The sequence below is a fragment of the Magnolia sinica genome, chromosome 12, assembly GCF_029962835.1.
Source record: "Magnolia sinica isolate HGM2019 chromosome 12, MsV1, whole genome shotgun sequence".
Lineage (NCBI taxonomy): Eukaryota > Viridiplantae > Streptophyta > Magnoliopsida > Magnoliales > Magnoliaceae > Magnolia > Magnolia sinica.
In genome coordinates this window covers 32,802,090-32,824,923 of record NC_080584.1, presented here as the reverse complement: position 1 = coordinate 32,824,923, position 22,834 = coordinate 32,802,090, and the positions used below count along the sequence as shown (strand labels likewise).

The window sequence follows — 22,834 nt, the reverse complement described above, 5'->3', positions numbered from 1 at the left end:
ACTTGCTAATTATTTTTTATTTTGAATTGCGGCCTGAGATTGTGGTAGCTTTGTTCCTAAAATCAGATTATCTTCAAAATGGACAAGTTCGGGCAAGGTGTTGAGTTTCGGTATTCTATGATTGAACGGAATAAGGAGATGAATTTTAGCGCATTCACCAGGCAGATGCTTCTTGAGATGTGCATCTTAAGTGGCTGTGACTACCTACATTCATTGCCTGGTTTGGGCCTGAAAAGGGCTCATGCTCTTATGCGGAAGTTCAAAAGCTATGACAAGGTAAAGTTGCCTGTGCACTTGATGCTCCTTAGCAGAAACTTCTATTTACTTAATGGAATTATCAATGATGATGCACTTCTTTGTTTCTAAAAATGAGGTGGGGGTATAGTAGCACTTGTTCTAGTAAATGGTTGACATTTGACAACTGGTTAAGCTTTAAATTCTTCTTCTTCTTCTTTTTTAAATCTCATCTTGCCACTGGTGCCATCTTTTTTGCCATGCCAAGAAGTAATTCTTCGGCAATTATCATCACAAAAAATGATCATAAAATGGTAACTAAGATAATCTAAACTGATAATACATAATTTTATGCTTTAACATATTCCTATCTATGATCTTTTGTTTTTCTCAATATTTTCTTTTGAAGGTACAACTTGTGTTTCAAATGATTCTAAGTTCTTGATCAGCACTTGCGAGAACCCTTTTATGTGATAATTTAGCATATACTTTTATATATGGAATGTCTAGTCTTTATATTCATAGTGCATTCTCTCATATGGAATGTATAGGCTGTCTAGGCTCTCGTTATCTACTTGCACAGTGAGTACACATTTCTTTTCTGTATTTATATTCATACATGGGTTATCTAAGTGAATCTCAATAACAGAGAAGTTACTTCGAAGGTTTTATTTTATTTTATTATTTATAAATATAATAATATGTTTCAGTCTGTTATGGTATCCTTCTTTGCCATCCTGGCATTTGTTTTGTTTTGTCTAGACTCAAGGGCATAATGTGTAATTTGTCATTGACATTTAATCTAGTGGAAATTATTTATCCCTCACTAATTGTGAGAGGATCCCAAACTTCTCCATGGTATCATAGTATGACACTCCTGGGTTTTTACTTCTGATTCTGCAGCGATCTTGATCTTCACCAATGGTGACTCTCTTCTTAAGGTGTGTTTGTCTTTATGCAATAACTTTGGAAAAACATGGATATTAGTTCCTGGGAAAAAAAGTTGATAAATTGATCTCTAAGTGCTATAAGGAGATAAAGCAACCATTTGACTATTAAAATTTTCACATTTCTACATGAACCATGGAAAAATGAACTGCAAACCAAACACGTATATTTCCTTTTGGAAATACTTTGTTTTTCATTTCCTACAGATTCCATGTTCGTTTTTCATATCCATGAACATGGTTTCAAGAGAATGAAAGAATGCCTACAAAGAGGTATTTTCTGATTGTGACTGAGCTCCTCCCACATATTTTGAAGAGAGTTGAAATACTCAGTGTTGATGGACCATGATGGATGGTGATGATCTCAATTGTGGCCCGCTTCATGTGGATATTATGATTTCTATTGTTTCATATTTCAATTTTCCTCTTTAGTCCTTAAAAGTGATGTGTTAGAATGGAGTTTAAGTTAATGGGCTTTGATTTATGTAATAACTTAAGCACGGGAAATTTTTGTATTTACACATATATTATGGAAGCACTAATGATGAGGGAGAGGCTAGGGGCATTGGCACCTCTTCGAGCCTTCTCTCTCTTTTGCTTGCTTTTCCTTACATTCTCTCTTTCTCCTTCTCAATCTCACTTTAGGAACATGGTATCAGAGCGATAAAAAATTTGGTATCTTCGTTCATGTTGGATATGGGTCCACGGGCCCCACTTGTGAGCAATGACTAGTGGGTAGGTTTAGTAGAAGATGATTTGATGATTATAGTGTGGAGGAAAGAGGAGAAGAGTGAGAGAGAAGAAGAGGAAAGAAGAGAGTTTGGGGGAAATGTTATGTGTAAGCCAACATGCCCTAACACAATGTTTTATTAGAATAGAGCATATAGTACACTGCAAGAGAAGAGGAAAGTTTGCACATGCACTTACATTAAAAGGGCCACTAACCACACACACTAGAAACTAACACTCTCTAGACTCCCCCTTGAGTTGGAGCATAGACTTCAATCATGCCCAACTTGTCACGAACACGATGAAGGGCATCTGGACTCAAGGACTTTGTACGAATATCGGCAAGCTGATCCCCGGATCGAACAAAAAGGGTAATGATTTCCTTAGTGGCAACTTTCTCCCGAATAAAGTGACAATTGACCTCAATATGCTTGGTGCGCTTGTGGAAAACTGGGTTATGAGCAATATGGATGGTCACTTGGTTGTTAAAATGAAGAGGAATAGGAGTCGAAGGAGGATAACCAAGTTCTTCAAGAAGGGTGCGAAGTCACACGAGCTCACATGTCGCATGAGCCATAACACAATATTCTGCTTTAGCTGAGGACTGAGCAACAACCGGTTGCTTCTTGCTCTTCCATGTGATAAGATTGCCACCTAGGAAGGTACAAAAGCCGGATATAGAGTGGCGATCACAAGTACTACCTGCACAATCAGCATCAGAATAACCAGAAAGATGAAGATGACCATGTGACTGAAAGCGTAGGCCAAGACCCAGGGCTGATTTTAGATATTGAAGTATCCGGTATACAGCCGTGAGATGTGAAGCACGGAGAGCTTGCATGAATTGGCTAACAACGCTCACCTCGAAGGAGAGATCTGGGCAAGTAATAATCAAGTAAATGCGCCGGCCTACATGTCGTCGATACATCCTGGGATAAAAAAGGAGAGCACCATCATCTGGCCGAAGCTTCTGTGAAGTATCCATGGGGGTGGTAGCGGGTTTGCATCCTAACATATTAGTCTCCATGAGAAGACCAAGCGCATATTTTCGTTGTGACAAGACCAACCCGGATGAGGAGCGACCAACTTCAATTCGTAGGAAGTAGTGAAGAGGACCAAGATCCTTAATCTCAAACTTGGTCTTAAAAGATTCTTTGACCTCTCACATTCCAACCGAATCACTACCGGACATAACAATATAATCCACGTACACAATGAGAACCATGATGCCCCTTGATCGACGACATATAAAGAGGGAATGATCCGCATGACTACGAACAAAGCTAAACTCCATGAGAGCCTAACTAAAATTTTCGAACCATCCACGTGGGGATTGCTTGAGTCCATAAAGAGCCTTCTTCAACCGATATCGAAGCGCAGGGTTGTGGGAAGCAATAAAGCCAGGGTTGATGCATGTAGACTTCCTTTGTAAGGTCTCCATGGAGAAATGCATTCTTAACATCAAGTTAAAATAACGGTTAGGATAAATTGATGGCCAAGGAGATCACAACACAGATATAATTAGGCTTAGCCACCGGAGAGATGTCTCGAAGTAATCCACACCATGAGTCTGCGTGTAGCCCCTAACAACAAGACATGCTTTAGAGTGATCAATGGAGTTGTTTGGAAGGAACTTGATCGTGTAAACCCATCGACATCCAACAGGTTTATGCCCCGAAGGAAGAGGCACAAGCTCTCAAGAGCAGACATTTCTTCTATCATCGCCTTCGTCCAGTCAGGACTTTGAAGAGCATGTGAAGGAGACCAAGGAATAGTCTGTGATGAAAGGGAAGTTGCAAACAACTGAAAAGATGGTGAAAGATGATCATATGAAATGAAATTACTAATGGGGTGTTGAGTACAAGATCGTGACCCTTTGCGTAGAGCAATGAGGAGATCCAAACTCGAGGTAGGAGAGTCACCTAAGCCAACATCCAAAGTGAGTGGAAGGGTGGATGACTGAGCGTGTGAAGATTTATCTTAACGATGATACACCCGCAGAGGCTTAGGGTCACCCAAATCACCAACAGGATGCTGAACGGAGGGGAGAGGAGTTTTCCTATGGTCACTAGTGGAAAGAAGAAGAGGATAAGAGTCATGCTCTCCCTGACTTGCAAGAGGATCACAGATGGATCGACCTTTAGTTGAGAAAAAAGAAACATCCTCAAAGAAGGTTGCATCGACAGAGACATTCTTGCGAGTCAAGGGGTAATAACATTTATACCATTTTTTTATTCTAAGTGTACCCTAAGAAGACACATTTAATTGTCGTGGGGCTAAGTTTATCATTACTTCCATCCAAAATTTGAATAAAGCATGTGCAATAAAAAACTTTAGGTAGTAGAGGAAATGGATTGTCATGAGGATACATTATAGTAAATGAAGATTTGTAAGACATGATATGTGAGGGTATACGACTAATAAGAAAATTAGCAGTTAGAAGTGCATCACCCCAAAATTGTTTAGGTAGGTGTATACCAAGGAGAAGGGTGTGAGCAACTTTAAGAAGATGACAATTCTTTCGTTTTGCGATACTATTTTGTTGAGGTGTGCGAGCACATGACGTCCGAGACAAAATACCATGCTCCTGCAAGAAGGACAAAAAAAATAGTAGACATGTATTCCCCCCATTATCAGAATGGAGGGTTTTGATGGAACATTGAAACTGAGTGCACACTTCATGATAAAACACTTTAAATGCATCAAACACTTCACTTTTAGATTTCAAAAGATAAACCTAAGTCATGCATGAATAATCATCAATAAAGGTGACAAAATATCTAAATCTGAAAGTGGAGGTAACTGGAGCTGGTGCTTAGACATCCGAGTGAACCGGAATAAAAGGTGAAGGTTTCCTCCTAGAAGAGCTAGGAGGAAATGTAGCACAATGATGTTTAGACAATTCACAAATATCACAACATAACGGTTTAGTGACAGATAAGGAGGGAAACAAAGTTCTCAATCTTGCTATTGATGGGTGGCCTAAGCAGTAGTGCCACCGTGTCATGGACTCTCGATCCAGAGGAAGGGTACTAGAAGCGACAACGGGTGTATCATTGAGAAGATAAATGCCTCCTCGCTCATGCCCCCCACCAATCACTCTCTTTGTCTGTTGGTCCTGGAATAAACAATGAGAAGGGAAGAAGGTAATTGAATAATTTAATTATTTAGTAAGAGAGCTAACAGACAATAAGTTTAATGGAAAACGAGGCACATGCAAGACTGAGGACAGAGGCAAGGAAAGAGAAAGAGAGATGGAACCAATCCCAGAGATGGGAGTTTGGGTTCCATTTATGACTATTACATATTGAGTGTGGGCATGAGAATAAGAGGAAAAGAGTTGTGACTTGCCAGTCTATGGGAGGAAGCTCCAGAGTTTATGACCCAGGAGGTAGGAGAGGATGACGCAAGAAGAGTGACACTTGACTGGGCCAAAGCTGCATGAGACGGCTTAGGAATATCACGAGCATGAAGCCGCATCAGAGCATCATATGCAGCTCGAGAAATGATGAGAGACTCCCCTGAAGAAGACTGCTCAACTGTCGGGGTGGAAGATTGTCCCTCAGGAGCAATTGTAAAAGCAACACAATCAGTGGCACATGTAGGACGACCATGGAGTTGCCAACAACAATCAATAGTGTGATTGGTTCTATTGCAATGCGAACAAATGCGGGAACCATTACGTCCTCATCCACATCCACCATGACTACGAAGATTACGACTGCCACGACCGTGATCTCCCTCGTGGCCTCTACCATAAACACTATAACAAAAAATGTGCCTGAAACTCAAGGATGGTGCCTGAAGGCAAAGAAGAAGAGAAGATTGATCGCCCGCAAGATGTGCTGATCGCTCTGGTGGCATAAATGAATGGGAAGGAAGAGCGGAGACAGTAGCGCGCTGGCACATGGCATAGATTGTCGTCAATGGGGGAAGATGATCTTGCACAACAACCTGATCTCGAATATGAAGATAATCGGAGTTCAGCCCGACTAGGAATTGCATGATATGAGTATCATCCCGCTACTTATGGGCACATTCATGATCCTCTTTACATTTGGAAGGAGGAGGCTGATATAGGTCCAACTCATCCCACATGCCCCAAAGTGTCAAATGTAATTTTTTAATGATCTTGAGTTTTGTTGGAACCGACCAATTTCTTGAATAAGCTGGAATACCTATGAAAATTCTGAGACTCCAAGAACATATCATGAAGTGTATCCCAAATGCCTTTAGTCGATGATAAAAAAAATCACCGAGTGGCTAATCGAAGAATCCATACTATTCAACAACCATACAATAACTTGATAATTCTCCTTTGTCCAAGACATGTAAGTAGCATTTGTAGAGCTTAGAGGATCATCCAAAATATATGACAACTTCTCATGGGCTCCTATGAACACTTTTATAGATTGCGCCCATTGAAGATAGTTGTCACCATTCAACTTAATGGAGGTAATTTGCAAAGGGTTGGATCCAAGAGAGCCCATGTAATGTAGGAGAATTTTCACACCGGGCTTGAGTGGGGTGGCCTGTGGGATGCAGGGGCACACTTGAGGTGGGCGGCCCGCGAAACTCATGCATTTGGGGCCTATGTGAGGCGAAACCCATGGATTGGGGGCCCATGAGGGGGTATAACCCATGGATTTGGGTTCCACGAGGAGGGTTCTGCTGAGGACCTAACATATGGATTTAGGGCTTGGGCTGGATTAATTTGTCATGCTCTATCAGTTCGAGCTTCTAGAGCAAGTGGTTAATTGTCCTGCATCAAATTGGTATCAGAGTGGAAGGTCTTGTGTTCGAGGTTACTCAACGAGGGTGATTAATGCCGGGGCATTTTCACACTGGGCTCGAGTGGGGTGGCTTGTGGGATGCAGGGTCACACTTGAAGTGGGCAGCCCGCGGAACCCATGGATTTGGTGCCCAGGAGGAGGGTTTTGCCAAGGACCTAACCTATGAATTTTGGGCCTGGGCTATAAGACAAAGGGATTAATTCGCCATGCTTTATCAGTTCGAGCTTTTAGAGAATGTGGTTAATTGTCCTGCATCACCATGCCAAGAGATGAGGATCTTTTGTCTTCCATAGGAGACTCCAAGTAAGAAGGATTGATTCAAACAACTCTTTCTCACTCAATCCTTCAAGGGGATGAGAGATGAAGCTCAAACAATAAGTAATCCTCCAAAATAACAAGAAATCCAGTCAGATTTGATGCAAACGAGTGACAAATGACCCAGCCGCATGTCCATTTGAGGTTAAAACCCACTCAAACATGAATCATAGCTAAAAAATCCTCCATTAGTAGCTTGAGAGGAAGATTTTGGTCCATCTTAAGCAAAGAAACCAAAGAAAAACTTACCAATTTGAGGTAGATCGAAGAAAAATGGATTAGGGACCCGATTTTTGAATTTCTCTATTTCGGCCAAAACACCATGATTATAATGTGAAGGAAAGAGGAGGAGTGAGAGAGAAGAAGAGGAAAGAAGAGAGTTTGGGGGAAATGTTGTGTGTAAGCCAACATGTCCTAACACACAATGTTTTATTAAAATTGAGCATATAGTACACCGTAGGAGAAGAGGAAAGTGTGCGCATGCACTTATATTAAAAGAGCCACTAACTGCACACACTATACGCTAACACTCTCTAGAGGTTTCAACTAGTTTTCCTCCAACTTCCCTCCTTTAGGGCCGCTATTTTCTCTTTCAAATTTAAAATTTTAAAAAATAAATATAAATTAAAATTTGGAAGAGCTAGGGATGTGAGAAAGAAATTGATAAGATGGGGATAAGCCCTACCTTATCCAAACACCTCCCATATTGCCCGATTCTTCCCTTTATAAAAAGGGAAGGCGTTCCTTCATAAAATGCATCCCAGAAACGAGAGTCCCATAGAGAAAACAAGGAGGACTTTTTATTCTTTTTGTCCATTTGGCCCACCTTTAGATGATATAAGTCATTGATCAGATCCAGGGACCATCTTAACTGTAGAATTAGAGGGATGACAAGATCCTCTCTACTCCTATATTGGTTAAGTGGACCAATGGACGTAGATCGTCTATCTTTGGCTTTGTGTGAAGGTTTTAAGATTGTGTAGACTTTCAGATCCTATGGGGTCATTTATTCGGGTTGTTTTCAGTAGTATCTGAGTGACAATATTGTTCTCCAATTTTTGCGGAACAAATCGCATTGAGTTAAGTTTTTACCAAAACCCAAACTTTTATTTTATTAATTTCCTTTTATTAATTAATATGTTCGATCATTTTTTATGCTCTTTTTTCATCAAAACCTAGGAAGAGTGGTATTTTATTAACTAAGTCTGGAATGAGGGATAGTATTTGGAGACTGGTGGTGTATTGAAAAGGATGGAATAAAGAAAAGAGAGAAATTAGAAAAAAAAAAGGAGAGAGATTAGAAAAGAGAGAAAATAGAAATAAATAAATAAAATAAAAAGGAAAGTAAGAGTTTGGGAAGTCATAGATGATTGGGGCTCATGTCAGCAGCAGCTGCGGCGATTGTCGGCAATCATCTTCTCTCTCTCTCTCTCTCTCCTTCTTTGGATTCCCCTTTGCTGTCAGCCAGCTGCAGTAATGGTTGTAGCCCCGCTCACTCCCACTCCACCACTCTCACCCCCACTCCCATTGTCTCCTCTATGTAATTAAGGATCCCCTTCCCCCAAACGTGTGCTGGCCCTCTTTATCTTCACGTGCGGTGCTAATACTCTCTCCTCGCCATCGTCACCTTTCGATCTAAATCCGCAAAGACTCAACATTTTCATCATTACCAAGGCCCCGTATAACGAGGACCAAACACATCGTGTTGGGTTGTATTAAGAGCATCTTGCCTTTTCTTTTGCATACTAGCTATTTTCCCCCCTTAATCTGTTCTAAATTTCGTCTCATCATCTTCATTACTTCTCTTGGCACGCTTGTGCACCCTGAGACTTGCTCCTTTTGACGCGCTACATGTTGTTTGACTTGTGTGATTCCTCCCGTTATTATTCTGCTATAGTAGTTGCACTTCATGGAGGGCTGATTCCCACCCACTCTCTCATAATGCTGCCATCTAATATATTCACTTCTTGGTTGGGCCTCCATTTTTTCCTGCTTACAACACAAGTCACTATAAATCCACAATTTCAAGTCACCACAATCCCAAACTACTCCAAAGGAACTAAACTCCTCACTTGCTAAAAATTAACATGTAAAGAAATACAATTATATAAATCAGAAATTTAAAATTAAATTCGGATGAATAGTGCCTTTGATTTGAGGGACCACTGGAATGCCCCCCAAATTCATGCAATCAATGGCTATCATCCCACTAATGCATATTCCTAACAATTTAACATAATTCCCCCTCAACTAATTACAAGGAAAAAATAAATAAAATTTAAAACTAACACTATTAATTCTAGAAAATAGCTGAAAAAAAAAATTGTGATTAAAAAAATTGGCCTAGTGCATATATGTGTGGATGTAAAACATGTATTCCAACTATCCACACTAAAAAAATTTGAATTTTGCTCAAAATTTAAATTGACACTATTTAGTATAAAATCTGATCCAATGCATGCATGTGTAGATGTATATAGTCTGCATGTATTACAACCATCCACAATCAAAACAAAAGAAACAAAAAATCAGCTTTTGCTGAAAATTAAAACTGACACTATTCATTTCAGAACTAGCCTAAAATAAATTTTATTTTTAAAACAATAGAAAATGAGATGAAAAAAAATCGGATCTAATTCATGATTGTGTAGATGTAAAGAGTTTGCATGTATTCCAACCATCCACTCTCAAAGCAAAAGAAAAAAAGAAAAAAAGAAAAATCTAATTTTGCTGAAAATTTAAAACTAACACTATTCATTAAAAAAAGTCTGAAAATAAAAAATTATTAAAAAATAGAAAATGAGATGAAAAAAATCTGATCTAATGCACGCTTGTGTAGATCTAAAGAGTCTACATGTATTCCAATCATCCACACTAAAGAACAAAAATTGAATTTTTCTGAAAATTTAAAATTGACACTATTCATTCTTGAAAATAGCCAAAAATAAAAAATGATAAAAAATAGAAATGAGATGAAAAAAATCTGATCTAATGCTTGCATGTGTAGATCTAAAGAGTGCATGTATTTGAACCATACACACACACACGTAAAACAAAAGAAAGCAAATTTTGCTGGAAAATTAAAATAACAATATTCATTCCAGAAAATAGCCTAAAATAAAAAAAATTATCAAACAAATAGAAAATGAGATGAAAATCTGATCTAATGGATGCATGTGTAGATCTAAGGAGTCTACATTATTCCAACCATCTACACTTAAAAATAGAATTTTTTTTTTTGAATTTTGGTCAAATGCCTGTAAAAAACAACAAAATAAAAAAATAATGCCAAACCAACAAGAAATTTAGCAAGATATGGTTAATTTGGTGTTGTAATCTTGAATTTAATTATTTCCAGCAAGAAAGAAGAAAAGAAATTGAATTTTACCCTTTTTTTTTTTCTTTCAAATTTCTATAAATTTGGCCCCCGAGCTTTGATTCTTCCAAAACTATTTGATTTTGTGTTTAATCTCCATAGGATGCACAAGAATGGCTAAAATCACCTTAGAATTACTCTCACAAAAAAAAAAACATGAAAACAATTCGAAGAATAGTGTAAACATCAACTCCAAACGTCGTTTTTTACTATAAAAAAAGAGAAGAAAATAAAAGAAAAAAGAAATTAGCTATTATACGACTGTTATGCCCAGATCGGTGCATTACGCCCTGTAACGTGTAACAGGTCAAGTCGTTACTGTTACAAAACTGACTTTACATACCTTGGGAGGGTGGTGAGCCATGTATAGTGGCCCTGGGCTACAAAAGAAAAGCTCATTGCAGCGAGGTACACATTTAACAATTTAGGATTGATTATTGGGTTATTGAACAATTTTTTTGGATGGGTTTAATCATCAAGGATATAATTTAGCAAGTAGTTGTATCTTAGTAATTTTGCTAAGTTTTATTTAAATTGCATAGAGAATAAACTATACATAGCGCCTAACTGATGCTTTTATTTATTTATTTATTATTGAGTTTGTGAGTGTGGCTTCTCTTTAGAAAACTTTAATTCCATTGTTGGTTTCGACTACATGGGCTCCCATTGAAGGAGATTGAAGGGTTGAGAATTTAGGTCTTTCCAAAGTCTACTTTGAGTCTGTTGAGACTGTTAGTGCTACAGGTTTTTATCCTTCTCTTCTATCTTCTTTGCTTTTATTTGTTTGTTTCCTTCATTCAATGAGATTTTAGCGATTTGTCGTTGGGAGTTGATTGAGAAGAGGCCAGAATCTACATTCTGGCTAATCTATACACATATCCCAAATATGTGATACATCCTAAACATGTGGAAGGAAATCTGAAACAGAGCTTGGCATGAAACATGCCTGAGTCTGAAACAGTTTGAAAACTTAATCAGATCTGAACTGAACATACCTGAAACAAGTCTAAAAGTGAACTAGAATCTGATCCATTCTTGTTTACAATAATGGATTCTCTTGTATTTATTGATTTATTTAAAGAGCCTTGTGTTAAATCATGTTGCCATCTACATATTTCATTCAATGAACCACTGATCTGAGGTTTCCTTTTCTCCATACGATTTTTGTGCAATGTTTTGTTTATTGATTTTTCTAGCTTCTAATAGTTTACTTAGTTGAGAATGATACGGTAGCTATAGCTATTCTTTTCTTAAGCTGCATGTAATTCAAAATAAATTTCCTGTTGTGGCATTATGCATTAAATGTTTTAAGCCTTTTATGATAGGCTTCTTATTTTTGTTGTATATTTCTATATGCTATCCATTGTCTAATTCAGATTTTGAAAGTTGTCAGTGAGGTCATGCCCTCATAAATTCTAACAAAATTAAGTTTTGCACCTAAATATCAGGTAATTAAGCACTTGCGATACAGTGCTATTTCAGTTCCGCCTTTGTATGAAGAAGATTTCAAGAAAGCAATGTTGACTTTTCAACATCAACGAGTTTATGATCCTACAAGTGAAGATATTGTGCATTTAACCAGCATCCCCAATGACCTTGGTTCCGACTTGGACTTTTTGGGCCCATATCCTTTATGCAAAGTTCAAGATATTTACACATTTTATGATAACTGAATTTTCAATCATTGATTTTTTTTTTTTAAATTATTATTTTTTTTTAAAAAAAGTTTTTATCTTAACCATTGATACATCGATACCACAAAGTGTGGTTATCGGCATAGCCAAAGGCGATCTCGATCCATTTACTAAATTGCCATTCCAGGTATGTCATGATTTGCATAATGGATTTTTTTTCTCTATCCACTTGCAAATGATTTTCTTTTTGTCTGGTTCTTATTTATTTATTTATTTTTTTAAATTTAAAATTTTAAAATTATATATTTATTTTAAACATCAAAGTGGATTGTATACATCTATTTTGGCTGGTGATTTCTAAATTCATTAATGCTTTCTTTGTATCAGGCATGTTCTTTGTTAATTTTTTATCCATTTCTCTAAGCGTAGTCTATGTAATTTTGTCATTCACTTGATATATAAAGAGAGAGGGGTAGACATCTAATTCTCTCTTTGAGTTTCTTTTCTTCCCAAGTTCTTTCTTTCTTCGGACAAGGTATCAGAGCAAGAAAGTCCCTAGGGTATCTTATCTCTTTATCTCTTCTCCTTCTCTTCTAATCTTTTCTCTTATTTTTCCTTTTGTTTTCATATAATCTCTCTTGGTTTGAGAGTCTTAACCTTTTAATCACTGATTGTATGTGATTTGTGAGGGGTGGTCCTGCAACTATGGTGTCTTGGAGATCTTGTTGAAATTTTTGCTGGAAGTTTTGATTGATCAAGTCTTTAAAGATTCAAGGCTGTTGCGTTTTATCAGAAACAACAATAGGGTTTTGCTGGAAATTCTGGACTGATTTGTTCTCTTTGGTTGGATAAAAAACAGATTTGACTGATTTTGATTTGCTGGACTTTTATATTTCTTTAGATTTTTTTGGTTTTTTTTTCTTCCAGATTTACTGAAACTGAATTGTAGTAATGAGGGTTTGCTGGTCATTATCTTTTGGATAGTTTTTTTGGGGCATCTTTCTTCCATATTTACAAGAATTTCCTCATGGTAACACCAATGTTTTAAATATCAACGATATCGACCGATATATCTCACGATATATCTTGTATCCCACATGTGCGATACGAAAGGCACTGCTAGTGCCGATATATCCCACATGTTCAATCTAGTGAGCATTTTCAATTTCCGGTCCATTTTTTTTTTTTTTTGTTGAAATTATTTTAAATCAGTGTCAGATGGTTACAAATCCATTGGTTCTTCATGTTTTGCATGAAAAATCATAGAGTTTGAGCTTTGATTTCGATATCCATTGGTTCTTCATGTTCTCCATTTTTTTGTTTTTTGCAAAATTTTTCTTCAACCAGCTGTCAATTGAGACTAATTTTGAAGTATTTAGGAGTATTTGATGAAATGATACACTCTAATTTCGAAATTTGAGTGTAGGTGGTCCAATTTGGAAAATTTTGGGGAAAATTCAAAGTTTCCCCAATTTCTTCCAAATTGCTTGCAATGTTGCACTCCAATCATGCAATCAAACATATGTGAGGACTGATATACTGATTTGTTAAGCCTGTGTCAATTTTCAAAAAACAAAAAACATTTTTAATTTAAAAATTAATAAAATATTATTGTTATTTTTTAAAATTTCCCTTCAAACAACTGTCAATTGAGACTAATTTCGAGGTATTTAGGAGTGTTTAATGAAATGATAATCACATATACTCTAGATGTTATCCATTCAATTTGAATACAGTTGCATTAGTTTAATCAGATAGTGCATAGCTTAGGACCTTATACAAAGGAAACGTATTATGTGCACTTCTTTTTTAAGATGTTATGATCTAAAAGTGTGTATTAAGGTATTTTTTAAAAATATGTTAAGCTTCATTGAAAAATTCAACCAATTTCCCCATGTTTCCCAGAAAGTACGATAAATTACCCGATACAAACGATATATCCCGTGCGATAAATGATACATATCTGTATCCCAAGGGTGCGATACTTAATGTGATACCGATACTTCGAACACTGGGTAACACTATATCTTCCCAGTTTTGTTTTCTTTTATTAATTCAAGCGTAAGAACACCCTTTTTTTTTGGGTTTCTTGATGATTTGCTGATTTGAACATTCATTATTTGAAATTTATTTTCTTTTGAGTATTCCTTTTGAGATTATTGCATGCTTTATTTGCCTATAGCGTCCTTTGGATTTTGGTTGGTGAAATTTTGAGACTTGCTGGGTTTGAATATTAGCTTATTCGTCTACATAGAAGACAACAAACACAATCAACCCTAAGATAGAATTGTCGATTCTTCACCACCTTTTTGCGCACTCCGTCTCCTTTTCTTTCTTCTCATAATCTCTTTCTCCTTCTCAATCTCACTCAAGGAACACGATATTAGAGCGGTAAAAGATCCACTATGTTATTCCTACCCCTTTCTTTCACTTTCATTCTGTTCTTTTTCTTCTACTCTCTACAAGGTGAAAGCTAAATCATTTGGGGGATGATTTACACAAAATGCCTTCATTCATTGCTCAACCACCATATGGTGGGTTGTGTAGTTGTGCCACTTGAGTATGTTTGAGGCTCACATCCACATACATGATACAACCAGTCATGATGGTTTAAAGTAGGCCATAGTGCATCTATGGCCTGATTTAAAGATCAAGTAAGGGTGTAGAGATCATGAATGAAAGTGAAGGATTTTTTTTATTGATAATCAGTCGGTCCGTATGTGTGTAGTGGTGATCATTAATTTGCTATTTCTTAAAGCAAGTGTTGGGTGAGTTCAAGTTCAAGTTCTTCCCCATGTATTTAATCTCCTCTTCCTTAAATATGGATGTCAAGAATGATGTTAAGACTGGTGTTTTAAATAGCTATGCTATGTAGCGTGTAGCTTATGCTACGTAGCGTAACTTAGCCTTAACGCTACGTAGCTCATGAAAATAGCTCAAGTCATGTGTAACCTACGCTACATGATAATTTGCATACGCTACACGCTATAAACTATACGCTATGTAGCTTACATTACAAGTTATTTTTCACTACAATAAAATCAATTATATTTTCAATGATTTGTTTCAATTTTCTATTTTAAATAAAAATTAGATAATCTTTTCAATGCTTAATATAAGTAACAATATTAAATCAGTTTTGTTGCTCCTCTACCTTTATACTTAATCATTGTCATTTCTTATTACTTTAGGTTGCATTTACTTGCACCAAATATCATGCAATTTTGTTAAATTTCATTATTAATCAGTATAATTTGGTGCAAAATCTCATGAAATTGGTTTAACTGAGTGCAACCTTGAATAAAAATCTAGTAGCATGTAGCTTACGCTACACACTATGTAGCTTACATTACTTCATACGTTCCAAGCTTGGTAATGAAGTTTATCCAATCATTGCTTCCATCATCTTCCTACTACGTTTGAAGATTATCGTCCTCTTGAATCTCCTTCTTTAACATCTAATGAAGGCGACATATCCATCTCTCTTTGAAAGGGTATACATTCTTGCACTCAACATCCTATATCTTGTTTTGTTTTATTTGTTGGTTCATCCATGTCTTTTTGTTAATTTTCTTTGTCCTTGTCGTTTGTGTGTATTCCTCATTCTTTTTAGAAAGACCTTGGTCATGATGGATTAAAATGAGCCATGGAAGACGAGATGGCTGCTGTCCATCATAATCAAATTTGGACTCTACCTGACTTCTGCTGGAACATATGCATTTAGGTGTCGATGCATGTGTGCGGTTAAGTACAATCCTGATGGGTTAGTGGAATGCTTAAAGGCTCGATTGGTCTCCGAAGGGTACTTGTAAGCACTAGGAGTCGAATATTTGTAGAAATTTTCTCTTGTGGTAATACTTAATTCTATGGGTGTAATTGTTTCGGTTTTGCAAATTTCGATTGACCCTTATACTAGTTTGATGTGAAGAATACGTTTCTTCATGGGGATCTTACTGAAGAGGTTTATATGGACCAATTGGTTGATTTTGTTTTTTACGGGGAGTCAGACAAAGTGTGCAATCTTAAGAAGGCGATCTATTGTTTAAAATAATCTCCAAGAGCTTGGTTCGAAAAATTCAGTTACGTGGCGTTTGAATATGGGATGAAAAGGAGTCAAGCTGACCACTTTGTGATGCAGGGGCATTTTCACACTGGGCTCGAGTGGGGTTGCCTGTGGGATGCAGGGGCACACTTAGGGTGGGCGGCCCGTGTGAGGCGGGTGGCTCGTGTGAGACGGTACCCATGTGATGTGGGGCTCATGAGGAGGGTTCGGCCAAGGTCCTAACCCATGAGATGTGGGGCCTGGGCTATGAGATAAATGGATTAATTCGCCATGCCCTATCAGTTCGAGCTTTTAGAGCAACTGGCTAATTGTCCTGCATCACTTTGTCTCTGTGAAGTGAAGTGAGGTAGGTGCCATTATGTTGGTAGTGTATGTGGATAATATCATTGTTGCTGGTAGTGATAGTGTGGGTATTGACAAGTTGAAGACATTTTTAAAGCAAAACTTTGATACGAAGGACTTGGGTTGTCTTCAATACTCTTAGGTATTGAGGTAACAAGATTTAAGGTGACATTAATTTGGCACAACAAAAATATGTGATAGATTTATTGGTTGTGACAGGTCTCATGAGGGCCGAGCTAGTTGAAACTCCTACGGACCCAAATCAGAAGCTGTGTGGATAACAGAGACTTGATGGATAATTTAGGAAGATATCATTGTGTTGTTGGATAGTTGATTTACTAAACAATCACTCGACCTGATATCATTTCTCCCATAAGCATGGTCAGTAAGTTTATGCAAGCTCCCTGTGTTCCTCTTATGGAAGTCGTGTTTTGTATACTTAGATACAGGGAGCTCCAAATCATGTTATTCTATATAAGCATAATGACCATCTTCTAGGAGAAGGGTACTTAGATGCAGACTAGGCTGGTTCTTGATCTGATAGACAATCTAGTACAAGCTATTGTACCTTTCTAGAAGGTAACTTGGTTACATGAAGTAGGAAGCAAAGTGTGGTGGCCCATTTAAGTGTAGATGCAAAGTACATGGCAATGGCTGATACTGCGTTTGAGCTTGTTTGGATGAAGACAACAACTTGATTTTCCCATTAAGTTATGTTGTGATAATCAAGCTGCTTCTCATATTGCCAATATTCCAATCTATCATGAGAGCAACGAGCACATTGAAGTTGATTATCACTTCACCAGAGAAAAAAGTTAAGGAAATTTGAATGCCATTTGTCAAGTCTTAGAATCAGTTGGTAGATGTGTTCACTAAGGCTCTTGGTCACACTCATTTGGATCGTCTTTTCACCAAGTTGGGTATTCATGATATATATGTTCTAGCTTGAGGGGGAGTGTTGATGGACCATGATGGACGATTATCATCTCATGGGTGTTCCGCTTCACATTGAGATTATGGTTTCTATTATTTCATATTATATTTCCTCTGCAGTCCTTAAAGGTGATGCATAAAATAGAGTTCAATTCAATGGGTTTTGGTTTATGTAATGAGTGTGGGGTTGTTTTTTGTACTTTCACCTATATTACGCAAGCCCTGATGATAAGGGAGAGGCGAGGGGTGTCACCACCTCTTTGATCCTTCTCTTTCTTCTTCTTATTTCTCCTCAGACTCTCTCTTTCTTCTCCTCTGTCTCACTCAAGGAACAAGAATCATGGAGGTAAGGATGTCTTTATCACTTGTTAGATGATGACTCACATTGGCATCAACAAGCCAAGGTGCTTTATATGGATTAGCGAGTGAAAGATCTGACATGACATGAGGTACTATGGCATTCTTGTAGTTCATTGATACTTGGGTGGAATACGATGCTATCAATTTGCAGTTATATGATTTCTATGGATGCATAACTAACATGCTACCCAAGTGGTGAACCCATGAAATTGTAGACAGTCATAACATGGTTCGTAAGGTCGTGATGGGCCATTCAAGGTCGTGACGGGTCCTTGCGTTTGCTCCAGTGGTAGACTCTTAGGAGTTTCAACACCTGGTTAAGGGTTCAAGTACCCATAGGTGGTGAAATCCCACTAAGGCGTGAGTGTGTGGTGGTGTGTGCGCATGTGTTTAAAAAAAAAAAAAAACAAAGAAACATTGACCATGTTGGAAGGAAACTGACTCTAAATTTTTTTTTTGGAATGCTGTCTATCGTTAAAAATATTGTTCAGAATGCTACCATGACTAAAGGATATGCTGTTCAGTTTTGAATCCTATTGTATCAAATATCATTGTGGCTTCTGTTGCTTCCTCGTCCACCTTGACCTTTTGGCCATATGGGGTCCACAGGAGAACACCTCCTGTAGCACAATAGAAGAAGGAACATGTTTTCTAATAGAGACTAGTTGGTCGCAATTCAACGAAGTGGGCAATGGAACTTTGTTGGAGATAGAGACTGCGACCATGAGAAAGAGAAAGACAACTTTGTTTTTATCAGCAACTAAATGTTTCATTACTGCCAACTGATGAAAATATTAGTAAGCAACACATTTTTTTTTTGAAGAAAGGCAATGAGGAAACTATACATCAAAGCAATGCATCATATAAACAACATCAATATACAATGATCACACTCCACTCGTTTAGCCAACACATTGGCCCAAGAGTTGGCCTTTTCTGTGACTAGGCATTAGAGGGTGCTAAAGTGCTGAAACTTGACCTATGTTTTTAGAAAAAAAAAAGGAACTAAAATAAAAAACTGACCATTTGAAAATCGAGCCCACCAACTGTCCAATCTTAATTCCCACAAAGGAAAAAAAAAAAAAACTGTTTTTTTCTCCAAATAATCGAAGAGGGATAGTTGGATTCACCTCAAGAAGGGATTAGAAGTGGAAGAATTGACAAAAACTGGGATTTCGTAGGTTTTATTTTTTGTGAAAAAAGGAGAGGGCTGTTGGTATCGCTGGTATCAGTGATACTTTCGAAAGGTCTTGTCGATACATTGTTACTTGCAAGTTGCAACATCAATAGAATGCGATATTTAGCAATATTTTTGTTAATACCTAGAAGTCTAGTGACTCCTGGGGTGTTTCGTTTTGGCCAAGGCCGAAATTGATAGGGCCGTTACCATCACACTCCAAACATTGGCTTTTGGTGCATTTACTACCTTTTTGATGGCTTCCAAATTTGCTTTCATGCATTTTCCCCTCTCCTTGGTAATCATGCTTTTTATTTATTAAGTGGCTTTCTTAGGTTTAATGTATTGTAAAATTTAAGTGCCCAAACTCAAGCAATCCTCATTGTCCCAGACTCCCAACAGCTAGTACTTTTAGCATCCTTAGAAAGGTTTACATGGTAAAAAAGGGTTTCTTTCTCACAAGGTCACTTCTACCACTCATTTTTTAGTGGGGTGGGTGGGGTGGACTTAGATTAGATGTACTCCAATATATTTCCTTATCATCGTGGTTCACTTTAATTTTGTAGGAACCAATTTTTTCATTTTTTTGTCTAAACTCATTAACCCGGAAAGTCGTCATTACCTCAAGAATGCATTAAAGTTTGTTTTTATTGTAGAAAACATAAAAAGAAGTTTGGCGATAGACTTTGAGAACAAATTACCTATTTCATTTTGAGACAAAAATTGCTGAAATATAAAATCATTTCCTTTTCAGTTAAGAAATTACAATATGTACATGTAATGATTTTTTTATTTTTTTTTGGTTTCGGTAATAATGGATTTCATATTTCTTTTGCAATTTTACATTTCTTTTAGCCAGAAGTGATATACATTATATTGTTCCCATTTTAGATAGTATACCTGATAACTTCGTTTTCTACACATGCTGATGAGTCATTTAAATTTAAATCCTAATATTTAGTTATGTTCATGTTTACTTTCCATTTAATGTAATGCTCTTTTGGCTATTAGGGGGAGAGCATTTGTGCTGGGCTTGTGCATGAAAAAACTTATCCAGTTAAAGAATTTAAACTTGAGAATAAAAGGAAGAAGTCAGATCTGTCTACGCACAACAATGTCTTGACTAATTATTTTTGTATCCATTTTTCTTGTTACTTTTGGATTTTTATTTATTTATTTAAAATCTTTCATTTCATACAAATATGATATTATCATTCTATCATTGGTTAGTGTAGTTCTTTATATAGAATATTTATGTAAACTTCCTTGGAGAAAAGGTATTTGGAGGCATCCTATGATTAAGGACACTTAATTGCCTTCCATGCACATTTATCACCCTCATGTCATGAAAGCTTTCCATTTTCTCCAATAGATGGGACTAGTTTATAATGATCATCAAGGTGTACTGTTGTGGTAACGGTGCCCACCATTACCGTTACAGGCCGTATTGGCCGTAATACAACCCTTGTAATGGTCATTTTTTTTTTGGTAAAAAAAAAGGTGGAAAAATGCTCATTAAATCCAGAAAATTTTAAATATTCCAAGTATGCATTCATTTATAATTTTGAACATGTTTATGGTGGTGTAATGGTCCACTCTTTGGTGAGAAAGCTGTATCGGGCCGTCTGATGAATTTATGAACCTGACAGCCTAGAATTGACTGCAAAAATCATAGATTTAATTTTCTAACTATCTAATACCAATGATAGATATATTAGAATGAATTTAATATCAAAATATCTCACATGTGTAGGTGGTTGCTATTATTTTCCATAATTTACTCTGCATTACAATATTGCATACCTGAAGACTTGCATAAATTACAACGTTTACTTTATTCTATGTAAAGTCTTGAACATGCTAGAGACTTCTCTCTTGTGATTCTTGTCCTGTCATCCTCAAGATAAAAAAAAGAAGAAGCAATGTTTGATTTACTCCTCGACAACTTGATTGGTTGTTAGGGGAGTTATTTTAAGCACAAGTTCAACAGTGTTAAGTATGTGCTTGCTTGGTGAATGTGTGGGCAATGGGTGTAGAAATACTTACCTTAAATGTAAATAATGTTTAAAAGAAAATATATTTTGATGCAGGGCATGAAATTCAAGTATGATGTGCCAGATTTTCAGGCTTTAGATCACACTAGTTCAGAAACAATTACACAAAATTCCACATCCCACACAAAAGTTCAAACACTCATTCAAGGGGAATCTTACGCGGATCCAGGCCTACACATTCTAGGACCGGATCAATCAAAATTATAGACCAAACAAGAATCAAAGGAAGGTAAATTCATCCACACATGCACAAAAATAATTCCCCCAATCCACGGGATTCAAAAATTTCAATTCGGGGAACCCTACGGTTGAAGAAAGGGCATAAAATTGGGGATTTGAGTAATTTAGGGTTAGGTTTAAGGATTTTGAGTGAAAGAGGAGTGAAAGAGAGGAGAGACGAACAAGAGAAGTACCATAAAATGTGCGTGTGATCCTGGCCGCATGTGTGTGGGGCTCACTATTTAGAAAAAGGCCGCCTTGGCCCTGGTCGGCCAGGGATGGACTCCGAAACCCCCAAATCTCAACTCGATCCTACACACGGTTTGTGTGTGGTGCTTCGCCAAAGTTTTAGCCCTCCTGTAGGGCTAGATTCTAGAAATCTGCTGTAGAGAGAAAAACGCCTGCAAATATTGATAGAATTGCAGATGGAATGCTTGTAGGAAAAGAGAAATATGAATGGAAGAAGGTGGGGGCAAATCGAGATAGGTGCGGCTTTGCACCACGGTAGTTATCCCTTCGAGAAAGGGAAGATTTCACACCCATTTGAATCTCCACAACTCAGAAATTTAGAGGAGCAAAAAAACGCAGCAATTTTATTAATCTTCATTGAGAAAAAAGACTACAAGGAGTTCTTATTTATAATAAAACCCTATACCTCAAAACTCGCGCCATGTGCGCAACCTATTACTTCGAGATGAAGTAATAAAAAATAACAACTAATCAAAGCAATCTAAACCATCCATGACATTCCTAATAACAATAATAAGCAAAACCCAAAGTACTAGATTATTTAGAATAGTGGGCCACGATTATGAGAACCCATGGTGGGATTCACATGCCGACCGAGTCCACTCCAAAGAACCAAAACGTAGTCCTCTAACTAGGAGGCCCTCCTTGGACATCATCATCGATCCAGATCGATGGTGGGGCCCTCCTTCTTGCGTACGTGTGTAGGGGGGCGTGCGTGTGAGCGTGATGTCCTTATCATATTTACCTTAATAAAACTCTCGAGTCACCACCAAAATGAAAATATGCTTTATTGTGGTTGCTCGACTTCCATGTCCTAGTCATTATCAGGCTGCGATTGTGGAGTAGCTGCGTATCCATAATATCCCATGCCAGAGGAAAAGATCAGGTCAATGAAATCAGAGGACGTGCACTGATTTATGCACCTTATTTGTCAATCACGTGTGTCCATTGTGCCATGTAGTCGGTTGAGCCCCTGGAAGCTGAGGACTGAAGACAAAAGTGGAGGTGGAGCATCAAGGGGCAAAGAATAAGTATATGAGGTGCCTTGGTGACCTTAACCCTTGACCCAAAACTACTTAAACTTCTAGATGATCTTAAACCTAATAAGTAAACATTTTATTGATCATCCCTTAAGTCATAGGAGCCTAAATTGAGCATCCTTAGATTGGCTTTAAAGGTCTCGTGTTGCTGGAAAAATTGCACAATTTCTATAACCTTCAGCCCCACCGAACCCACCTTTAGTCCGACTGAAATCGGTTAAAACATGATAGCGTGCTGTGACAGAATTCTAGGTAATTCGACTTCAAACCGAGTGCCACATCTGGTCCCATCGATGATCATATTCGGTGCGACCGAAGTCCACCTTCAGTGCGACCGAAGGTGCCCAAGTTTGTCTAGCGGTTTTCCTG

General features: G+C 37.5%; 1 protein-coding gene across 4 annotated transcripts in view; it reads left to right on the top strand.

The window, feature by feature from the left end:
• The window catches only part of LOC131221203 (exonuclease 1), an 81,276-nt gene that overhangs the window by 24,428 nt on the left and 34,014 nt on the right, over positions 1-22,834 (top strand). For 3 of the 4 annotated variants that reach the window (XM_058216379.1, XM_058216378.1, XM_058216377.1), the window contains exons 5-8: positions 67-276; positions 11,843-12,020; positions 12,145-12,215; positions 19,915-20,038. In XM_058216379.1, the coding sequence (XP_058072362.1) occupies positions 67-276; positions 11,843-12,020; positions 12,145-12,215; positions 19,915-20,038 (583 nt within the window). The remainder of the gene's footprint in view (positions 1-66; positions 277-11,842; positions 12,021-12,144; positions 12,216-19,914; positions 20,039-22,834) is intronic. The other variant, XM_058216380.1, reaches the window with a different exon arrangement.